This window comes from Microtus pennsylvanicus, chromosome 2 (genome assembly GCF_037038515.1).
Source record: "Microtus pennsylvanicus isolate mMicPen1 chromosome 2, mMicPen1.hap1, whole genome shotgun sequence".
Taxonomy (NCBI): Eukaryota; Metazoa; Chordata; class Mammalia; order Rodentia; family Cricetidae; genus Microtus; species Microtus pennsylvanicus.
This window is the reverse complement of record NC_134580.1, coordinates 108,929,127-108,950,831: the sequence shown is the minus strand read 5'-3', so window position 1 is coordinate 108,950,831 and position 21,705 is coordinate 108,929,127. Positions and strand designations below refer to the sequence as shown.

Sequence of the window (21,705 nt, the reverse complement as noted above, 5' to 3'; positions counted from 1 at the left end):
GAGCCGTTCTCTACAAGTCCCTCTCCACATGCTCTACCCCTTGCCCAGGCCACATGCATTGGGGGTAAAGTTGCGTATGAGTAATAGAGAGCTGGGTACTCGGGTGAGGGGCTCTGCTCCCCACACCCCTCTGGGTGGGGGAGTCACCACGCCCAGCTGGGATGATCTGCACGTGGTGAAGTGAACTCTCAGAGCAGGGTTTGACCCGGAGGATAGTCACAGATTATCCTCCGCCCGTTCCACCTACCCTTACTTTCCTTCTGCCTCCTTTTTTTTTTTTTTTTTTTTTTTTGGTTTTTCGAGACAGGGTTTCTCTGTGGTTTTGGAGCCTGGCCTGGAACTAGCTCTTGTAGACCAGGTTGGTCTCGAACTCACAGAGATCCGCCTGCCTCTGCCTCCCGAGTGCTGGGATTAAAGGCGCGCGCCACCACCGCCCGGCTCTTCTGCCTCCTTTTTCAAGGGTCCCTGAGACTGGGGCTGTTCTGGGGGTGTGAGAGAGATGTCTGGCTATTCTCAGAAATTCTGAACCCTGGTACCCTCCGGACATTCCTCTGTCTTTGGAACACAGCTGTTGACAAGTCTGGGCAAAAACAGGAACAGAAGACTAGCAGAATGGATACAGACTGCAGTGACCTACAGTAGAAAACTCTGGGCCAGCACCTTCCGGTCCAGAGCACTTGCTCTCTCCTGGAGCCCCTGACTTCCCTGGTCACAGATTGTCTGTTCTCTGTGCCAGATATGAATTTCTCCCTGTGAAGCAGACCTCCAGTCCAATCAGAAACGTGGTTCTATCCACAGCCACGTGGGCACTCTGGGTACCAGTGCATGTTGCCTGGCACTTCATCGCCAAGCATGCAGGACCCACAGCTGAGCAGGACTTCGAGGTTTAATTTCCTCAGCATCCTTAGTAGAAACTTCTGGCGCTACAGGAGCTAGCTCTCAGGGAGGGGACACTTCTAGCCCAGGCCCGGCTATTTCTCCAATCGGGTAGGCTCGTCAGCAATAGGGTCCTGTCACTGGGTTCTGGAAGGCAATCAGCAACTGTGGCAGAGCCATTTTTGTTTTAGGGGCCTCATGGGCCTCTCTGGGAGGTAACTCCTGGCAACCTTCTATGGCTTTTAGGGTCATCTGGTTTGATCTTTTGTTTGTTCCTTAGCATTTTCAGGCACCTTGGTGGGTATCACTGTGCCTCACCCAGCCATACACTTCCCTCCCACACATCCCACAGCAACACCTGACCTTCACACCCCCATGGTGGCTTCTCCAGGGGCACTCGCATGTCCCGTCAGTGACTTGTGTCACCTCTGTGTAACGAGGATGGACAGAGCCGTGGTGTGAGGTCCTGAACTCATCTCTACGTAAAGTGTGGAGAAAAACTCCTGGTGTTGTGCTTGTCATTCTGTCCCCAGGATGACATCTTTGTGTCGTCACCTCCAAGAGTGGGCGCTGGCCCTGCTGGGAACAGTAGACAAACCGGGGCTGAAGACACAGCGCGGTGTTAGTGATCTGACTTGTGCAAGGCCCTGGGTTTGGCTCCCAGCTCCACAAAATACCAAGTCAATGTCGGGTAACGCCCCGCAGCCAGTGAGAGACAGACACACTATGCAGACAGAACTTACATGGGGAGTTTCATTGGGAGAAGGGAAGGAAGAAGGGAAAGGAGAAGGGAGAGAGAAAGAGGCAGAGAAAAGAGAAAGAGGAAAAAGAGAAAAATGTAGCCTGGATTTCGCCTTTTAAAGGGACAGGATACTACTCCCTGCCCTGCATGCAGCCTTAATGCAGGGGTGAGCCTGCAAGGTCCCCAAGAGGGTGGGGCCGGGTGTGCCTGATGCTAACACCTTTGTAGCATGAATAATAAAAACCCAGAGACAGATATTGGGGTTCAAGCTGATGATCAGAAAAACAAAGCAGCCAGCTGTTGGTTCTACCGCAGACTGAAATGGGCGATCCTGCCTCCATGAATCTCAGACTGAGACCTGTCTCCTCCCATTTTATATTCCTCTCTAGTGCTGGGATTAAAGGTGTGCGCCACCACCATCATCACCCCAAACTAGTATGGCTGCTGGGATTAAAGGTGTGTGCCACCACTCCCTGGCCTGTATGGCTGACTTTGCATTCTGATCTTCAGGCAGGTTTTATTTTTTAAAACACAAATGATATACCACCCACCATACACCTCCATACTAGGACACAGGCCCAGCATACCAGCAAGAGGAAGCATAACAAGAATGGCAGATGCTCAACCCTCTCAGTAGGGCTGGGCGTGGCTCTGCAGAATGCCCACCATATAGAAAAGAAAAAAGAAATGGGAAATGCAAGTCAAAAGGGATCCCTAGACTTGAGCTGGCAGTCAACAGGCTGGACGCGCTAGGATGAGCTTTAGGTACGGGTGTGGACCTGAGTCTAACTGTGCACTAGGGGGTCAGGTACAGTTTGTTCTCCATAGCTGTTTGTAGAGATGGGCCAATAGAATGGGAGAAATTCAGGAAGGAGCTGAGCAGCAAATACCACGCTGTCTGCTGTCCGTACACACACCTACCCATCCACACTTGCAATTCAAGTAGGGAGGGGTGGACTTCCTCAGCAGCCTGGGCATTCCCTGAGGAGAAAGTCTGCCAGAATCATAGGCAAGGGGCAGAGAGACCCCACCCCCACCCCCAAGTCCTCCATGTTGGAGTCAGGCAGCACCGGGACAGGCAAGCAGTTGGGGAGGCAGGCAGGGAGAGGGGTGTTCTATACTCAGCCACATACCCGGCCTGGGGTCAGGAAAAATGCCTTCAGCATAATGGCTGAACCCCAGGCCACCTTGCCCAGTCTGGGGCATGACGGACTATTCCCAGGACTGCCTGGGCACAGAAGCCTGCTTTCCTCCGTGTTTCCTGAGCACATCCTTTCTCATCAAGAGCTGCAGGAACCACAAGGCAGGTCCTGAGCCCTGAAACCCTCCCGGGGAATGGCTTGGGAAGAGGGGGTACGCATATGGGACAAGGCAGCTTAGGCAGGAGTCCTGTCGGGTTTCTGAGAGAGGGCCTTTAGCATTTATTTGTGCTGTGGACGCAGGGTCCACGCTATGGCATACAAACAGAGGTCAGAGAACAAGCTCCAAGCGTCAGCTCGCTCCCCCCACACATGGGCTCGGGGACCGAACTCAGGTAGCCTGCCAGCGTATAATGTGTGCTGTGCCGCTTACAACAACACCACCTCGTCCCCAGCATGAAGGTGACAAGGGAAAGAGGACAGGCCATGAGTCACAACTCTAAGGACAATAACTCAGAGACATAGGATGCCAGCTATCCAGGCAGGGGAACACCCCCTATACAGTACTGCCCCTCTGGTCACCATCAGGATGGCTTCCCACCTGTCAAAGGACACTCAAGAGACAGACAAGGCTCAAAACAGATATACCATTTATTTTGGAAATATGCCTTCCAGAATTTACATTTGCTGCCTTATAAAATCAAAGTTGTGTATTTCTTTGCCAACCCTCAACCCAGCTAAGAAGTGTGAACACCCAAAGTTCTCTCAGGATCTTAGAGGCTGCAAGAGCAACTCTACTTTTTTTTTATTTTGTTTTTGAGACAATATCTCACTATGTAGCTCTGGCTACCCTGGAACTCACTATCTAAACCAGGCTGGCCTTGAACTCACAAAGCTCTGTCTGCCTCTGCCTCCCACATTCTGGGACTAAAGGTGTGCACCACTATGCCAGGCCAAAGGAAACTCATGAATCCCAAAGGGCAAGAGTTTAGTAACAACTGGCCCAGAGTTCCCCTATACTGAGCAAAATGCTCCTCCAGACCTGGCTACTAAAGCTGCCTGGATCCCCTGGCAGAGGGAAACCCAGAGAAACACCTGCCAGGAGTGCCTGCCTCCTGGGGAACTCTACACTAGTCCTCCCCATCCCACGGCTTTACTGGTCACCAGCCCCAGCAGTCACGCTGAAGTACTCTTGTAGCTTGAGCAGGGCCCGGAACCGATGAGAAATGGCGTTTTTCTCAGCCTTTGGCATCTCTGCATACCTAAGAGGCAAAGAGAAGTAGCTCAGAAAAGAGGGAACCCAGATACCAGGAGGATGGGCACCCCACTGTCACCCTGGAGCCCACAGTCCAGTGATTCTGTTGGGGTGGGGAGGTCTCTGTAGGTAAAAATATCGAGAACCTGTGCAGATGCAAGGGACAGACAGGCCCCAGTACTCTATGTTTGGGCCTAAGCAAATGACCTTCCACCCCGAGAAAGCCAGAAAATCAGGCAATGGGCCACCAGCTTCCTCAGCCTGTTATACCAGACAGTTTTAAATTCTGTAAGATAGAAACCCACAGTAACGGGCTTGGAGAAAAGCTGAATCTACCCTAATGTGTCCCTAAGTTCTTAAGGGAAGCTGGGGGACAGGAATGAGGTAGGTGTTTGATAGGAAGCAATGGAGCCTGTCAGGTCAAACAGTACTGTGGGTTGGGGTCCAGGCAGCTGGCCGGGCCAGTTTTGTCCATGTGAGGACACTACTAAAGAGGTGAGAGGTCACCCCCCAACCCCCGGCCTTTAGGCTTCAGAACTAGCTACACGTGGCTAAATTAATTACAACTGAATGAAAATGGGGCTGGAGAGGTGGCTCAGTTCCCGGAATCTGACGGCCCTTCTGACCTCTGGCCACACAGTCATCTGGTGCACAGTGGTGCAAACAGGCAAAACACCTATTAACATAAAATAAATAAACAGAATAAAAGTAAACCCAGTTCCTCATCTAGCTAAATTCCAAGGCTCTGTGACCACCCAAGCAGACAACCACGGACGGGCTGACTAGGGCTGCTTCGTGAGGTGCCAGGTGGGGGAGTTACAGTCTGGAAAGCCTGGTCCAGTAACGGTGCCGTACAAATATGTACAAATGAGAGGCCGCTGTTAATGTGAAGTGCTAAGCATGTGTGCTGCTGTGTGGGTTTCAGATGATGAGCAGGCGCTACTAAAGAATGCATTTTCCCAGCCAGATGGAGCTAGTATCATCCAACAAAACCACAAGGTTTATGCACCTTAATAAGCAGGGCCAGAGGATAAGAGTCACTTGACATAAAATGGCCAAGTGACTTGAGAGCGGAACCTAGGAAACCTGTGTTGCCCTACCATAGACTAGATCACCTGGATTCCTTGTGTCCATCCCAGCAGAAATGGCTTTAGCTGGAACAAAGCTTGCCTTGCCCACATCCGCATGACTGTGCACCGGCAAAGGGCCCACCCAAGCCCATGCACCAGGGAAGAAATGTGGGTTCCTTACGTTTGCTCGTATCCATCAGGCTGAAAGCAGGGATCCCAGCCAAAGTCCCGGGAGCCTCGCGGCATCACGATCTGGCCCTGTAATAGGGAGGGCAGGTGTGTAACTGGAGACGTACTGAACCAGAGTGAGTTTGTTTAGTTTGCAAATCTGACTAAACCTGAATTACTCAAAATGTCTTTTTTTGTTCAAAGGATCCGCAGTACCGATAAATGTCTGTTAGGCACCTCAGCAAGGTGCAGAACAGTAGCGGGCTGTGAGGGCATGCCTGCAATGAGAACACGAGGAGCTGAGGCAGGAGGACTGCTGAGTCCCCAGGCCAGTCAGGGCTACAAAGTAAGATCTGTCTTCAAAACATCAGGAGGCGAGGGAGACAGCTCAGCTGGTGATTCTCTTGTCTTATAACGAGGACCTGAGTTAAACTCCCAGAACCCACAATAAAAAACTTTAAAGAAGCCAAGTACAGTGGTGTATGTAGTGCCTGTAATCCCAGGGCAAGGGAAACAACCTAGTTCATTTAGCAAGTTTCAGGCCAGTGGAGACTGTGTAAAAAAACAAGATGAGCCAGGCATGCTGGTGCACACCTTTTAGTCCAGCACTTGGGAGGCAGAGGCAGGCGGATTTCTGTATTTCTGTGAGTTCAAGGCCAGCCTGGTTTACTGAATGAGTTCCAGGACAGCCAGGACTACACAAAGAAAGCCTGTCTTGAACCTCCCCCCCAAAACAACCCAATATGAACTCAGTAGGCAGATGTTCTCTGAGTTCGAGGTTAGCCCAGTCTACAGTGAGAACCTGTAAACAAGCCCCAAGATGAGCAGCACCTGAGGCTGTACCCTGATCTTCACACGTTCAAGGCCATCCTCGGCTATAAGGTTGAGAAGGGTCTGAACTATATAACAAGTACTCACACCTATAATAGAGCAAGGTGGTGGCAGCAAAACAGAAGAAGCAAGACTTCAAGGCCACCAGGGCACAATGGCACACACCTTTAACCCCAACACTTAGAAGGCAGGCGCAGGCGGGTCACTGCATTCAAGGCCAGCAAGTTCCGGTCAGCCAAGCACATAGTGAAACCGTTGAAAGAAAGAAGGGGAAGGGCACACAAATTCAAACATAGAAATGTCACAAAGATGACAACCAGTGTCGTGTCCAGTGTTATGAAATGCCACGTTATCAAGTAACGAGTCTGATCTGGATCAGGGATGAAGCTCAAGGGGAGAGCTGGGCCAGTACAAGATCCGGTCAGTAACACCACCACTACGGACAAAGCAAGACAAACTGAAGGAGGTGTAATTACAGAAAGGCTCATAGAATCGCGGTCCCAGGCTGAGGCAGAGCACTGCAAGTTCAAAGCAAATCTGTTGTTTGTGACCAGCACAAGCAATAGCAAGACCCTGTTTCGAAACAAAATCCAACAAAAAGGACTGGTAATATAGCCCAATGGTGGAGTGCATGCAGAGGATCTGGTGTGTGGGGGAGAGAAGAAGGCACAGACAGTGGCAAGTGTGGCTATAAATGATAGCGATTAAGCACATAAGTTGGACAGTGCCAAAGTTGAAATCATGCTTTTGCCTGTGGGGAGCTATGTGGCCAAAGCCAGTGACCGAGGCGCTCTGAACTTCAATACTGCCTGAGGCCAACATTCTTAGCCTGAGCCACAGCAAACCCAGACTTCTCCTACAGTGGATGCTGTAAGCCAACAGCTACTCCCAGGAAAATGCTGTTCGCTGCCACTCTGGACAATGTGTGACAAGCACACCAAGGACAACGAGTACACAGGGAGACAGAACAAGGATGAGAAACAAGACCACCTCAAGGAGCATGGGAGCTGACAGACGGCAAAGTGCATGGGCAGCCAAAGCTGACGGGAAATCCAGAGGGACTGCAGTACCAGCCAGTCTAAGGCAGCTGCTATTAGTCAGTGCAGGAAGTGGCTAACTGGAGCCTTCTGGGAAAGCCACAGGTGGCAGCACTAATTATTAACTCTAACTGGGCTGGGACAGCAGCCCCGACCACGTACTGCATGTTTAACCTAAAGGGCTGAAACAGGATCTTGACTCCTCTGCACCCCTGGGTCCCAACAGCATCATTCACAGATCCAAGAGGAGCAACCTGAGGTTGTCAACAAAGAAGCCAATGGAGAAAAGGTAGACCACGGGAGGGGCACATGTACTCCAGGCTCCTGGGAAGTGGAGGCAAGAGGACCAGAACTTCAAGGATATCCTCAGCTATACAGTAAGTAGGGGCCAGCCTGGGGATACAGAAGACCCTGACTCGAAACCAAAAGAAAACAAGAAAGAAAGGTATAACACGGTGTACATAAACAACAAACGCTCAGCCTGGAAGCTCTGAGAGCTCTGTGTGCTACAGCATGAGCAAAACTTGAGAACACCATGAGCTAAACCAGCTAAGTGAGCTAAACCAGCTAAGTGAGCTAAACCAGCTAAGTGAGCTAAACCAGCTAAGTGAGCTAAACCAGCTAAGTGAGCAAACCAGCTAAGTGAGCTACACCAGCTAAGTGAGCTACACCAGCTAAGTGAGCTACACCAGCTAAGTGAGCTAAACCAGCTAAGTGAGCTACACCAGCTAAGTGAGCTACACCAGCTAAGTGAGCTACACCAGCTAAGTGAGCTACACCAGCTAAGTGAGCTAAACCAGCTAAGTGAGCTAAACCAGCTAAGTGAGCTACACCAGCTAAGTGAGCTACACCAGCTAAGTGAGCTACACCAGCTAAGTGAGCTACACCAGCTAAGTGAGCTACACCAGCTAAGTGAGCTAAACCAGCTAAGTGAGCTAAACCAGCTAAGTGAGCTAAACCAGCTAAGTGAGCTACACCAGCTAAGTGAGCTAAACCAGCTAAGTGAGCTAAACCAGCTAAGTGAGCTAAACCAGCTAAGTGAGCTAAACCAGCTAAGTGAGCTACACCAGCTAAGTGAGCTACACCAGCTAAGTGAGCTAAACCAGCTAAGTGAGCTAAACCAGCTAAGTGAGCTAAACCAGCTAAGTGAGCTAAACCAGCTAAGTGAGCTAAACCAGCTAAGTGAGCTACACCAGCTAAGTGAGCTAAACCAGCTAAGTGAGCTACACCAGCTAAGTGAGCTACACCAGCTAAGTGAGCTAAACCAGCTAAGTGAGCTACACCAGCTAAGTGAGCTAAACCAGCTAAGTGAGCAAACCGGCTAAGTGAGCTAAACCGGCTAAGTGAGCAAACCGGCTAAGTGAGCTAAACCAGCTAAGTGAGCTACACCAGCTAAGTGAGCTAAACCAGCTAAGTGAGCTACACCAGCTAAGTGAGCTACACCAGCTAAGTGAGCTACACCAGCTAAGTGAGCTACACCAGCTAAGTGAGCTAAACCAGCTAAGTGAGCTAAACCAGCTAAGTGAGCTAAACCAGCTAAGTGAGCTACACCAGCTAAGTGAGCTAAACCAGCTAAGTGAGCTACACCAGCTAAGTGAGCTAAACCAGCTAAGTGAGCTACACCAGCTAAGTGAGCTAAACCAGCTAAGTGAGCTACACCAGCTAAGTGAGCTACACCAGCTAAGTGAGCTACACCAGCTAAGTGAGCTAAACCAGCTAAGTGAGCTACACCAGCTAAGTGAGCTAAACCAGCTAAGTGAGCTACACCAGCTAAGTGAGCTAAACCAGCTAAGTGAGCTACACCAGCTAAGTGAGCTACACCAGCTAAGTGAGCTAAACCAGCTAAGTGAGCTACACCAGCTAAGTGAGCTACACCAGCTAAGTGAGCTACACCAGCTAAGTGAGCTACACCAGCTAAGTGAGCTAAACCAGCTAAGTGAGCTACACCAGCTAAGTGAGCTACACCAGCTAAGTGAGCTAAACCAGCTAAGTGAGCTAAACCAGCTAAGTGAGCTAAACCAGCTAAGTGAGCTAAACCAGCTAAGTGAGCTACACCAGCTAAGTGAGCTACACCAGCTAAGTGAGCTACACCAGCTAAGTGAGCTAAACCAGCTAAGTGAGCTACACCAGCTAAGTGAGCTACACCAGCTAAGTGAGCTAAACCAGCTAAGTGAGCTAAACCAGCTAAGTGAGCTAAACCAGCTAAGTGAGCTAAACCAGCTAAGTGAGCTAAACCAGCTAAGTGAGCTACACCAGCTAAGTGAGCTAAACCAGCTAAGTGAGCTACACCAGCTAAGTGAGCTACACCAGCTAAGTGAGCTAAACCAGCTAAGTGAGCTACACCAGCTAAGTGAGCTAAACCAGCTAAGTGAGCAAACCGGCTAAGTGAGCTAAACCGGCTAAGTGAGCAAACCGGCTAAGTGAGCTAAACCAGCTAAGTGAGCTACACCAGCTAAGTGAGCTAAACCAGCTAAGTGAGCTACACCAGCTAAGTGAGCTACACCAGCTAAGTGAGCTACACCAGCTAAGTGAGCTACACCAGCTAAGTGAGCTAAACCAGCTAAGTGAGCTAAACCAGCTAAGTGAGCTAAACCAGCTAAGTGAGCTACACCAGCTAAGTGAGCTAAACCAGCTAAGTGAGCTACACCAGCTAAGTGAGCTAAACCAGCTAAGTGAGCTACACCAGCTAAGTGAGCTAAACCAGCTAAGTGAGCTACACCAGCTAAGTGAGCTACACCAGCTAAGTGAGCTACACCAGCTAAGTGAGCTAAACCAGCTAAGTGAGCTACACCAGCTAAGTGAGCTAAACCAGCTAAGTGAGCTACACCAGCTAAGTGAGCTAAACCAGCTAAGTGAGCTACACCAGCTAAGTGAGCTACACCAGCTAAGTGAGCTAAACCAGCTAAGTGAGCTACACCAGCTAAGTGAGCTACACCAGCTAAGTGAGCTACACCAGCTAAGTGAGCTAAACCAACACCATGAGCTAAACCAGCTAAGTGAGCTACACCAGCTAAGTGAGCTACACCAGCTAAGTGAGCTAAACCAGCTAAGTGAGCTAAACCAGCTAAGTGAGCTAAACCAGCTAAGTGAGCTAAACCAGCTAAGTGAGCTACACCAGCTAAGTGAGCTACACCAGCTAAGTGAGCTACACCAGCTAAGTGAGCTAAACCAGCTAAGTGAGCTAAACCAGCTAAGTGAGCTACACCAGCTAAGTGAGCTACACCAGCTAAGTGAGCTAAACCAGCTAAGTGAGCTAAACCAGCTAAGTGAGCAAACCAGCTAAGTGAGCTAAACCAGCTAAGTGAGCTAAACCAGCTAAGTGAGCTACACCAGCTAAGTGAGCTAAACCAGCTAAGTGAGCTAAACCAGCTAAGTGAGCTAAACCAGCTAAGTGAGCTAAACCAGCTAAGTGAGCTAAACCAGCTAAGTGAGCTAAACCAGCTAAGTGAGCTAAACCAGCTAAGTGAGCTAAACCAGCTAAGTGAGCTAAACTAGCTAAGTGAGCTAAACCAGCTAAGTGAGCTAAACCAGCTAAGTGAGCTAAACCAGCTAAGTGAGCTAAACCAGGCACAAAAAAAAAACAAAATATTGAAGCAGGGACCTGGTGGCACACACCTGAAAATCTTGGTACTCAAGAAGCTGAGACAGGTCAGCCAGAGCCTCTTAGTGAGACCTTGTCCCCAAAATAAACACAAACAAAAGAAGCGGGGGGGGGGGGAACATGACGACAAATGGACAGGTAAACAGTGGTGGCCCACGCCTCTAATCCCAGCACTTGGCAAGCAGAGGCAGGCGGATCTCTGTGAGCTTAAGACCAGCCTGGTCTGCAGAGTGAGCTCAGGACAGCTAGGGCTACACAAAGAATCCCTGTTTTAAAAAATCAAAAAAATACTGGCTGCTCTTGCAGAGAACCGAGGTTCAATTTCCAGCACCCATACGGCAGTCACAACCCTCTGTAACTGCAGTTCCAGGGCAGCCAATGCTCTCCCTGGCTTTGATGGTCACCACATTACATGTTGTGGACAAATAGACATGCAGGCAAAATATCCATACACATAAAATAAACTTAAAAAACAGTAACAGTAGTAGAGTAGTCAAACTCTTAGACGTGTTAAGGAAAATGGTGGCTGCTAGGAGCTAGGTGAAGAAAGAAAGGGGGTTTGCTCAATGTGTAATTTCAAACTTTTAAGATGAAAACATTCTGTAGTCCGGGTAAATACAAATACACTTAACACTTAGTACCCTGAACAGTTAAAATGGGTCTGTAGGGCTGGAGAGATGACTCAGTGGTTAAGAGCACTTACTGCTCTTTCAAAGACAGGGGTTCAGTTCCTAGCACCCACATCTGATCATCTGATGGCTCACATCATCTGTACCTCCAGCTCGGGGGATCTGCTGCCTTCAGCTTCCATGGGCACCTGTGCTCATGTGTGCACAAATCCACATGCACACACACAAACCTACACACAATTAAAAAAAAAGATGGCTTTGGGTTGTGTCTGGAATTTGCTTTTGTTTTACTACTATCCAAAATATTTAACCAAACAAAATGAAACAAACATCTATGTACAGTCCAACTGGGGAACTACGGACAGGACAGACAGACATGCTGGAAGAAAGACTGGGCACTGGCCGGAGCAGCTCTAATGGTAGTCTGGTGGACGTGCAGAAAAGCAACTCAAAAAGCTCAGAAAAGTCAGCCTCAGGTCTGACAAGCAACCTCAGGGGGTGCTGAATGGGCATTGGCAGAAAAATGAACTTAGGAACTGAAATTCTGGGCTGGAGAAGTAGCCCCGTGGTAGAACACTTATACAGCACATAAAAGCTCCAACTTCCACTCGAACACCACAGAACAAGATTAAAATTTTATGTGAATGAGAAAATTCAGACAATCAACAGAGGCTGTAGGCCAGGCGTGGTGGCACACGCCTACTTAGGGGCAGAGGTGGATCTCTGTGAGTTTTGAGGCCAGTCTAATCTACATAGTGAGTTCCAGGATATTAACAGCTACATAATAAAGACCTTGTCTCAAAGAAAAAAAAAACAGGGCTGCAGGAGCGCTGCAGAATGGGCATAATGACACAAGACCACTTGGAGGTAGAGGCCACAGGATCTAAAGTTCAAGCTCCATCTTGGCCACATGGCAAGTTCAAGGCCAACCTGGGATAAATGAAAGACTATCCCAATCTCAAAAACCTGAGTGGGGAGGAGACTCTGGTCCTGGCAGAGGAATAAGGCCATCTCAGCATGCTGATCTGTAACTTTGGCTTTGAGGTGTTTGTGCACATGCATTTTACCTGGACCTTCTCTGGCAAGATCTGAGTGCATAAATCTAGCAGTCAATTAGGTTTGGGGACTGACATTTTTCTCACTGTAGTGTCCAGGTTTGTCTCACAGCAAGCATAGTGCCCAAAAGCCCCTGCTAAGTCTAGCATCTTCTTGTTTTGTTCCTGCAGAGTCCTCTGATGACCTGCAGGACTGCTCAGGTGGGTACGCAGCACGGTCTGGCCCCTGAACAGGAGGACTGGCGGCTCAGGTGGGTACGCACCGCGGTCTGGGGTCTGGCCCCTGAACAGGAGGACTGGCGGCTCAGGTGGGTACGCAGCACGGTCTGGCCCCTGAACAGGAGGACTGGCTGCTCAGGTGGGTACGCAGCACGGTCTGGCCCCTGAACAGGAGGACTGGCTGCTCAGGTGGGTACGCACCGCGGTCTGGCCCCTGAACAGGAGGACTGGCTGGCTTGGATCCCCAGTGCTGAGGGCAAATGTACAAAGTGCATAGGCTGATTTGTCCTCAAAGCCGGCCAAGAGCTGGTGGAGACCTGCAGGCAGAGTTAGAGAGGGTCAGTGAGTCCATGCTGTCCAGAAATCCAAGGGTGTGCAAGAACTCTCCAAATTGGACTGTGTTGGGGTGGGAGGCTGCGAGGGCTGCCCTCTAATCCTCAAGAAGGAGCTGAAGCCCCTCTTCAGGCTCTGACATAAACTAAAACAAGGTTCTTGTTGAGATTAAAGTCTCAAGTAGAACACCCAGCTTGGCCTTGAACTCACTTTGTAACCCAGGCTGTACTGGAACGCTAGATTGCAGGCACGCATCACCACCCGTGGTTTATGTGGCACTAGGGACTGAATCCAGAACTTCATGTATGCTAAGCAAGCATTCTGCCAACTGCAATACATTCCCAGCCTTTGCTGTTGTTGAGACCAGGATCCCAGGTAGTCCAGGCTAGCCTTTACTTACTATATAGCTGAGGATGAACTTCTGAACATTCTGCTTACAGCTCTCAGGATTATAGGCTTAGACTATCATACCCGGCTTTGTTTTTGTTTTTAAAACAGAATCTTGCTTTGTAGCCCAGGCTGAACTCCAGAGTCTCCCTAGTGCTGGGTCACATGCATGTGACTCCACGCATGGCTGACACAAGATTGATCCAAAAAGTAAAATGGGCTTTGTTTTTAAGATTTGTTTATTTTTACATTTAGAAGTGTTTTGGTCACATGCATGTGCACCAGTGCCCACAGAGGCCAGAGGATGCCAAATCCTCTGGAACTAAAGTGATGGACAGCTGTAAGCAGCCTTGTAGGTGCTGGGAACCAAACCTGGGTCCTCTGCAAGAGCAACAAGTATACTTAACTGCTGAGCCAGCTCTCCAGCTCATTTTTTTCTTTTGAGACAGGGTTTTATGTGTGACCCAGGCTGATCTTGAACTCTGGATCTTTCTGCCTCAGCCTCCTAAGGGCTGGGATTATAGGAATGCACCACTATGCCTGGTTTAAAATGCTTTAAAAAAAAATCTAAAGAGGGCAAGGTGGTGGGTGGTAGTGCTCGCCTTTAACTCCAGCACTTGGGAGGCAGAGGCAGAGGGATCTCTGCGAGTTCAAGGCCAGCCTGGTCTACAGATCGAGTTCCAAGGCTACATAGAAAAACCCTGTCTCAAAAAACAAACAAAACTACAAATAAACCGAAAAACCTAAAGAGGGATTTGGGGATACACTCACAAGTAAAAAGATAAGATTCTTGGCCTAGAAAAGGTAGCTCCCTCCCTGAGGACCAGGCTAGGCCATGGCTGAAGCGAAGAACCACAGTCATTAAGGTCAAGTCCCTTGATAACCAGAATCAGCTATGGCTCCTTTGTCCCTCAAATTCAAAGCTTTTATCGCCTGTCCCCAACTGTCCACCACAGTGCTTTCTGGAGTAAAGAGTGAACTCTAAGCTACCAGTGTGCAAACAGAGAAGATAATGGAGGTCAATGGCAGGGGCTAGAGCAGCGGTTACTAAGTGGGAACTACTCCCCAACTCAGTGCAAAAGACCCATGGGAAGAACCATAGGGACACATACCTTCAGGCTTTAGCTTCTCGAGGAACCATTTTCTGCAAAAGAAAGAAAGGAGAGTCAGTACCATGGGTAAGAGCGACTGATCTCCCTGTTGCCTACTCCATAGGACTAGAGCTCCCAAAGGCAAGAGAAATGAAAAAGAATGTCTCAAGCCAAAGGTATAGCTCAGCAGCAAAGAAAAGAGAAGAGGGGGAAGAGTGGGAGCTAAAGGGAGAGTAAACAGAGGCAGAAGGAAAGGAAAGAGAAAGAGAGATGGTCGGAGAGATGGCTCAGCCGTTAAGATCACTGGATGCTCTTCCAGAGGTCCTGAGTTCAATTCCCAGCACCTACATGGTGACTCACAACCTTCCATCTCATCTATAATAAGATCTGGTGCTCTCTTCTGGCCACTGTATACATAATAAAGAAATCTTTAAGAGAGAGAGAGAGAGAGAGAGAGAGAGAGAGAGAGAGAGAGAGAGAAATATGAGTCTAATAAGAAAAAAACGGAGATGATGTGGGAGTGTCATATATCAATCTGTTGATTTCATTAGCTAAGCAATAAAGAAACTGCTAGGCCCATTGGATAGGCCCACCCTTAGGTGGGTGGAGTAAACAGAACAGAATGCCGGGAGGAAGAGGAAGTGAGGTCAGACTCGACAGCTCTCCTCTCCAGAACAGACGCCTTCAGAGATACGCCATGCTACCCGCTCCAGGGAAGACGCACGCCATGCCCCAGCTCCGACCCAGGATGGACTTAGGCTAGAATCTTCCCGGTAAGCGCACCTAGGGGCGCTACACAGATGATTAGAAATGGGCCAGAGCAGTGTTTAAAAGAATACAGTGTCCGTGTAATTATTTGGGGCATAAGCGAGCCGGGCAGGCGGCTGGGGATTTGGGGACGCAACCCTGCCGCCGCCCATATTACTACACGGAGACCAAACAGGTACAGACAGAAGGCTCAATATACAAAGGAAGGCAAGGACCTCAGAGGGGACTAGGGAAAGACCCGAGCTGAAACAGGAAGACCACAAGTTCTGAGCAAGCTTAGGCTACATAGCAAGTTCCAGGGCAGCCTGGGCTAGAGAGAGGCATACTCTCAAGAAAACAAACCAAGCAAGCACATGGTAACATTACATATTCCCGAAACTGCAAACTATTAAAGTCACAACGGTGCCGGTGAGGCTGTGGAGCAGTGCAGGCTGCAGGTTAAAGGTGTGTCCTGCTTTGACAAAACAGAGCAATCTCTTTTTATTGTCTTCTTTTTTGAGACAGGTGCCATATCATCTCAGAAATGAGCAAACACCACTTTTCAATCTCAAAGAACCACACTCTCATAATTAAAGAAAACTGTATCTCTGGTTGTTTGGTTGGTTTATGACAGGATCTCATGTAGCTAGACTGGCCTAGAACTCCCTATGTAGCCCAGGATGACCCAGAACTTTTGACCCTTCTGTCTCCATCTTGCAAGTGCATGCACTACCAAGCCTGCTCACCTAGTATACACAGGTAGGAGTTAAACTCGGGGCTTTATGGCGCAATAAAGGCAAACACTCTAACAAGGGTGTTACATCCTCACCCACCTGTTATTCTTTTGTTATTATTATTTTATGTATGTCTATGTTTTGCATACATATATGTGTATGCACCACATATGTGCCTGCTGCCTGCAGAGGGCGGAAGAGGAGGTCAGGCGACCTGGAAAGGTAGCTACAGATGGTTGTGAGCTGCCATGTGAGTGATGGGAACTGAACCCAGGTGCTCTTCAAGAGCAGCCAGTGCTCTTAACAGCTAATCCATCTCTCTAGCCCCTCTTTTTAAAAGACTTATTTATGTGTGTGCACACACATCTAAGTGAATGTATGTGCATATGTATATACAGGTACCTGTAGAGGCCAGAAGAGGGTGTTGGATCCCTTGGAGCTAGAGTTACAGGAGTTTGTAAATTGAATGTGGATGCTGGAATCTAGACTCCTGTTCTCATGAATGAGCAACAAGCACACTTAAGGGTTGAGTCCTCTCTTCAGTCCTCTATATTCTTTGAGACAGGGTCTCACTGCATAGTTCTAGCTGGCTTGGAACTCACTATGTGGACCAGGCTAGCTTCAAACTCAGAGAGCTGCCTGCCTCTGCCTCCTAGGTTCTGGGATTAAAGGCATGCACCATCACACCCAACTCTTCTTTTCTTAGAATATGATATATCTAATTATGTATGTGCATGCGTATTGCTTGTATGGTGTGTGCATGTCAGTGCGGGTACCCACAAGATCAGGTTCCATGAAGCTGAAGTTATAGGCAGTTGTAAGCTACCTGATTTAGGTGCTGAGAATCAAAACTGGGCCTAGTGGAAAAGTAGCGAGCACTCTTAACTACTAAGTCACTTCTCCAGCCCTATCTCAACAGTCTTACTCCTTTCTTGGCACTGATGGCAAGATAGTGAAAGACCCATAACATCAGGTAACTAATCACCTTACTATTCTAGCACTTTTGTGGATTGATGGGGCCCTGCAGGGCAGAGGTGTAGTAAGAGTACTCACATGTAGGGGCCAGGGAGCCCCCCGAGGGCATTGAAGCACAGACAGGTATCCTCCACTAGTACAGGACCCTGCACCTGTAACACAACGACACACAGCCCGAGATTTCTACCAGAGGTAGGCTTCATTCCCGACCCTGGGTCTACTCAGACTGGGGCCTAGCCCACAACTAGGTGAGGGTGAGCTCTGCAGGTGCAGGTTCATCAGGAGCCACACAACTCAGCTCTCTGTCTTCCATTTAGCAATGTGGACATCAGAGCAATGAAGTGCTGGGAATCTGCTGGAAGCCCGATTCTCTAATGGGCTCCTCCCCACAGGGGTGGGGAGGGGTGGGTATGTGTAGGGAAGATGTATGGCTGGAATGTATGGAACTAAGAACCAGAAAGGCGAGAGCTGGAACAGAAGAGGCAGTGTCCCAACAAACTACTTATTCTCTGCCTGCCCCCACAAGGCACAGGCCCCAGGAGCCCACCAGAAGACTGAATGGGAGACCACGATGGTTAAGTACCTGGCGAGCGGCCTCCCGACACTTCTGTATGGAAATTTCATCTGGCTCTCCCTGGTACTCAGGCACTTATAGGGGAAACAGACACACAGATGTATAGTCAGGACACAGGAAGGCAGTTAAATCAAACCACTTTTAGAAATGAAGCAAAACAGAAACATACGGTCAATTTTCTGTGCCACCAAAGTGCACGGAAACTTATCTCCTAGAATCTGAATGACCTGTTCCAAAATGAAAGAACATTTGTCAAGCCATTTGCTAGTAACTCTCCACCAGTTCCCTGTGACTATGCGAGGTGCTGTCACCTTTCTCACATTGGCTCATGTTCCCATCAGTCCCCTAAAGTTTATCCAATTGGGCCCATAAGCCTCATCCCAACTTTCAGAGACTCACTAAATTAGCATCCTTTCTCCCTTCCAACTTCTGCTTTGTTGTTGTTATTTGATTGCAGGGCTTGCTTTTATTTGTCTATTTATCTATTTATTACGTCCAGTGGTGTTTTGCCATGGGTCAGGTCCCCTGGAACTGGAATTACAGACAGTTGTGAGCTGCCATGTGGGTGCTAGGAATCGACCCAGGTTCTCTGGAAAAGCAGTCATGCTCTTACCATTGAGCCACCTCTCTCTAGCACCCCCCATTTTGTCTTTTACCTCCCCCACCCTTCCATCTGGAACGCCCTTTTCCTTTCAGAACTCTAAAAAGGCAAGCCAGGCCGGGCAGTGGTGGTGCATGCCTTTAATCCCAGCATTTAGGAGGCAGAGGCAATCCGGGAGACTTGCTTATGCTCGTACAAGTCCCCTCATTCAACTCTGGGCACCACCAAAGTTGAATGAGGGGACTTGTACGAGCATAAGCAAGTGCTCCACTTGATACACTACCCACTAGCCTCAGGCCCTTTAATATGGCAAGGCCATGTGCTCAGTCAGAGGATTGGGGTTCAGCACTGACTGTTCTTTGACTCCATTCAGATGGCACCGCCTGTCTACCTGACTGACCTGGCCTTGGGGCTTTCAGAGACCACCCTGGTCCTGTACAGAAATGGCAGTCCTACCTGTTTTCAAATGATGAGGGTCCTCCTGCTGTATCAATTGGTCAGCCTCTGAGTCCCCATCGTGACTTAGCAATGCTGACTGAAGAAGGGCAAACTCAACTGTGGCTAGAGCTGACACCTGTCAGAGCGTCACTATCTCCTCTCACAGATGGGGGAAAATAAGAAAGACTAACTGGGCTAGGAATGAGCATCCATGCCAGGTGGTGGTGGCGCACACCTTTAATCCCAGCACTTGGGAAGCAGAGGCAGGGGGATCTCTGTGTGAGTTTGAGGCCAACCTGGTCTACATAGGACAGCCAGCTCTACATATGTACGTACCAAGGCCCTCTCTCAAAACAAAACAAAAAAGGAAATTATCTGACCTGTCCTCACTTCAGAAACAGTCCTACCACATACAGCAGGGCAGAAACAACGCACAAGGAAATGCCCAATCTGGACGGACCTCCTGAGTTTCCGCAGTCTGTTAGCGCTGGGCCATACCCTTTCTGATCAGTTCTACAGTAATGCATCATCAACTCTACATAGAAAACAGCTTCCTCAGGCTAGGCGTGTAGTTCAGAAGTAGGGCAGTGACAGCAATCCTGTAAGTCCTGGGTTAGATCCACGGCACCTACCGTCTTTGGGTCTTCATTCTAAAAGCTGTAGCATGTAAAGCTTTGGCAGACTTGTGTTTTTCTTCCGCTAACCTGGCTGCTGTTGTACTGTCGGCAGCCAGGAATCCTATGAAGTACCGCACACTTCAGATATGGGAAGTGCCTAAGGGTAGTGAACCATAGCGGGGTGTGGACTACACAGTCTGGATCAACCCCACACACTTCTGTTTGCCGTTACTTTTGAGGCGCAGAGGTGTCAGAACTTAGGGGGTGATCTTTGCCACAGATGCCACTACTTCAGCTCCCACAGTCCGGTGACTTTACCAGTTCATACCAAAACGGGTGTGGTGGGCCATGCATGTAGACCTAGAACTTGGGAAACTGGAGGGTCAAGAGAACAAGGTCTATACATGACCCCAAATAATAAGAAAACTAAAATCGGGCTGGAGAGATGGCTCAGAGTTTAAAGGCACTGGTTGCTCTTCCAGAAGTCTTGAGTTCAATTCCTAGCAACCACGTGGTGGCTCACAACTATCTATGATGAGATCTGGTGCCTTCTGAGGGTATGGAGGCACACATGCAGACAGAACACTGTACACATAATAAATACTTAAATCCTCTCGCACCTCAGGGCGCCGCACTCCACGGAGATCTCTCTCCAAGCCCAGCCCTTCCACACAGGGACTATCCAAGCTCCCCGAGGGTCCAACTCCCGGGGTTCCTCGCACCTTCTCCCATGCTTCCCACCCGCCTTCTAGAGGGTCCCCAAACCCTACGACACCTCCTCCAGCTTCTTTGCGTTTCCCGTCACAAACACGATCTTCTTGCCCACCAAAGACGAGGCCATTGCAGGGGCTGGTTACGGCCGAGTATGCCCGGAAGCTCTTTGAGGGGAACCGTAAGACACTTCCGTCTGGAGGCGGAAGTAGATAGCCCCAATTTCCGGCCCTACCGAACCCTAAAGCGTGCCCCAGGCTGCGGCTACCTGCAACAGCGAGGTGGCAGCCGGGGCAGACGAGTTTCCCCGCAGCGAGTGTTGCGCTGGGCGCTGGGGACCCGCTGCGGGCGGGAGAGGCCATTCAGCGCCGGGGTCCTCTGCCACGCACCCCTGTGGGCTTGGACAAGGAGGGAGCCGAGAAGCCGCGCCTGTGTCCTGGGCGGCGTGCGTCCCTCGGAACCCCAACTTGGGCATGGAAAACTATCTCCTGGACAAGGGCTCCCAGCCTAGGTTTCTGTCCTAACCTTGCCTCAGCCCCACACCTCGCCGGCTAGATCCATCTACTTCACTGCGAACTTAAACAGCGTAACCACATTTGCCCATCTCTTAGACCGGGGAGCTAGTGTTTCTCTTTTTTTTTTTTCTCTTGCCCCGCTCATCAGACCCCATCCCTTCCCCGGGGACATTACATTCAGCCCTGTCTCTGCATTGGGAACACAGCAAAGATTAGAATGCCCCTGTTAGCCCTCCCATGTGTGTGCGTGAGCCCGCTGAAGCCACAAGAGGGCGTCACGTCCCCTGGAACTGGAGTTACAAAGTGGTTTTTGAGCTGCCTGATGTGGATGCTGGGAACCAAAGCTAGGTTCTCTGCAAGTTGTAAACTCAGGCTGGTGAGATGGCTCAGTAGGTGAGAACACTGACTGCTCTTCCAGAGTTCTGTTTCCAGCACTCAAATGACGGCTTACAAATGTGTGTAACCCCAGTTCCAGGGGGTCCATTGCCCTCCTTTGGCCTCTGAAGACACCAGGTACACATATTGTGCACATACATGTGCAGGCAAACACTCATACTCATAAAATTAAATCTTTTTTTTTTTTAAAAAAAGAAGTTCAGGGTGCTAGCTAGACAGAGGGGGTGCACACTTGTAATCCCAGCACTCAGTCTTAAACAGGAAGATCAAAGCTAGCCTGGGCTATATATTGTGTCAAGGCTGTAGCTCAATGGTAGAACATTTGTATAGCATGGCCCTGGGTTTGGACCCTAGATGCACACACACAAACAATGGAATCCTAATCCGGCCTGATTGTTTAGCTTAGTATTATTGATCTCTTATAGTCTTGGGTATTTGTGTGTTGCTATAAATGCAACTTGGGGGCTTATGGAACTTCGGAAACCCTGTACCTCTGAACCACATGCCCAGTACACTACTGATTTTTTAAAATTCTAGAACTGTCCTCACAGGATAGCCACTGCCTCTAAGCTGGAGGCTAGCCTTGTCTACAAGTGAGTTCCTGGCTAGGCAGGGTTATAGAACCTGTTTCAAAGAAACAACCCATCCACAAACAAAAAAACAGAGAAGGGCCTGGGTCTCAGGGTACACACCTGTCATCCCAGCTAATCCAAGCACTAGGGAGATTGAAGTAAAGGGAAAGTCTGAGGCCAACCTAGGCTACCAGAGATCCTGTCTCAGAACAGAACAAAACAACTCAAGTAGGGGCCTGTGCTGAGATAAAACTCCCTGCATAGCCATAGCCTGCATGAGAACACGGGTCTAAATCTCCAAATACAAAGAATGTAGGTGCTAGAGATTCATTTACTGTAACAGCACGTGCTGACACCTGGAAGGCCCTAGGTTTATCAACATTGAAAAATAA

General features: G+C 49.3%; 1 protein-coding gene across 2 annotated transcripts; it reads right to left on the bottom strand.

Annotated features, from left to right (window-relative positions):
* Positions 1–3,388: 3,388 nt before the first annotated feature.
* Itpa (inosine triphosphatase) lies at positions 3,389–20,207 on the bottom strand. Of its 2 annotated transcripts, XM_075962189.1 has the most exons (8): positions 19,895–20,045; positions 17,633–17,690; positions 17,473–17,537; positions 16,968–17,041; positions 14,455–14,486; positions 12,824–12,939; positions 5,264–5,340; positions 3,389–4,019 (listed from the first exon to the last, which is right to left on the bottom strand). In XM_075962189.1, the coding sequence occupies exons 1-8, from the start codon at positions 19,958–19,960 to the stop codon at positions 3,911–3,913; spliced, it is 597 nt and encodes a 198-aa protein (XP_075818304.1). In that variant the 5' UTR covers positions 19,961–20,045; the 3' UTR covers positions 3,389–3,910. The 2 variants fall into 2 exon arrangements, with proteins under 2 accessions (XP_075818304.1, XP_075818303.1); XM_075962188.1 differs by lacking the exon at positions 17,633–17,690 and having other exon boundaries at positions 3,777–4,019; positions 19,895–20,207.
* Between the last annotated feature and the right edge of the window lie 1,498 nt (positions 20,208–21,705).

What these genes read in the sequence shown, in the direction of transcription:
- Itpa (XM_075962188.1), bottom strand. Translation starts at nt 20,192, where the DNA reads ATGGCCTCTCCCGCCCGCAGCGGGTCCCCAGCGCCCAGCGCAACACTC. An exon ending in ACGCAAAGAAGCTGGAGGAG is followed by an intron (nt 17,538 to 19,894) that starts GTGTCGTAGGGT and finishes TTCCCCTATAAG; the next exon opens with TGCCTGAGTACCAGGGAGAG. An exon ending in TGTTCAGGGGCCAGACCGCG is followed by an intron (nt 5,341 to 12,823) that starts GTGCGTACCCAC and finishes TCCCTATTACAG; the next exon opens with GGCCAGATCGTGATGCCGCG.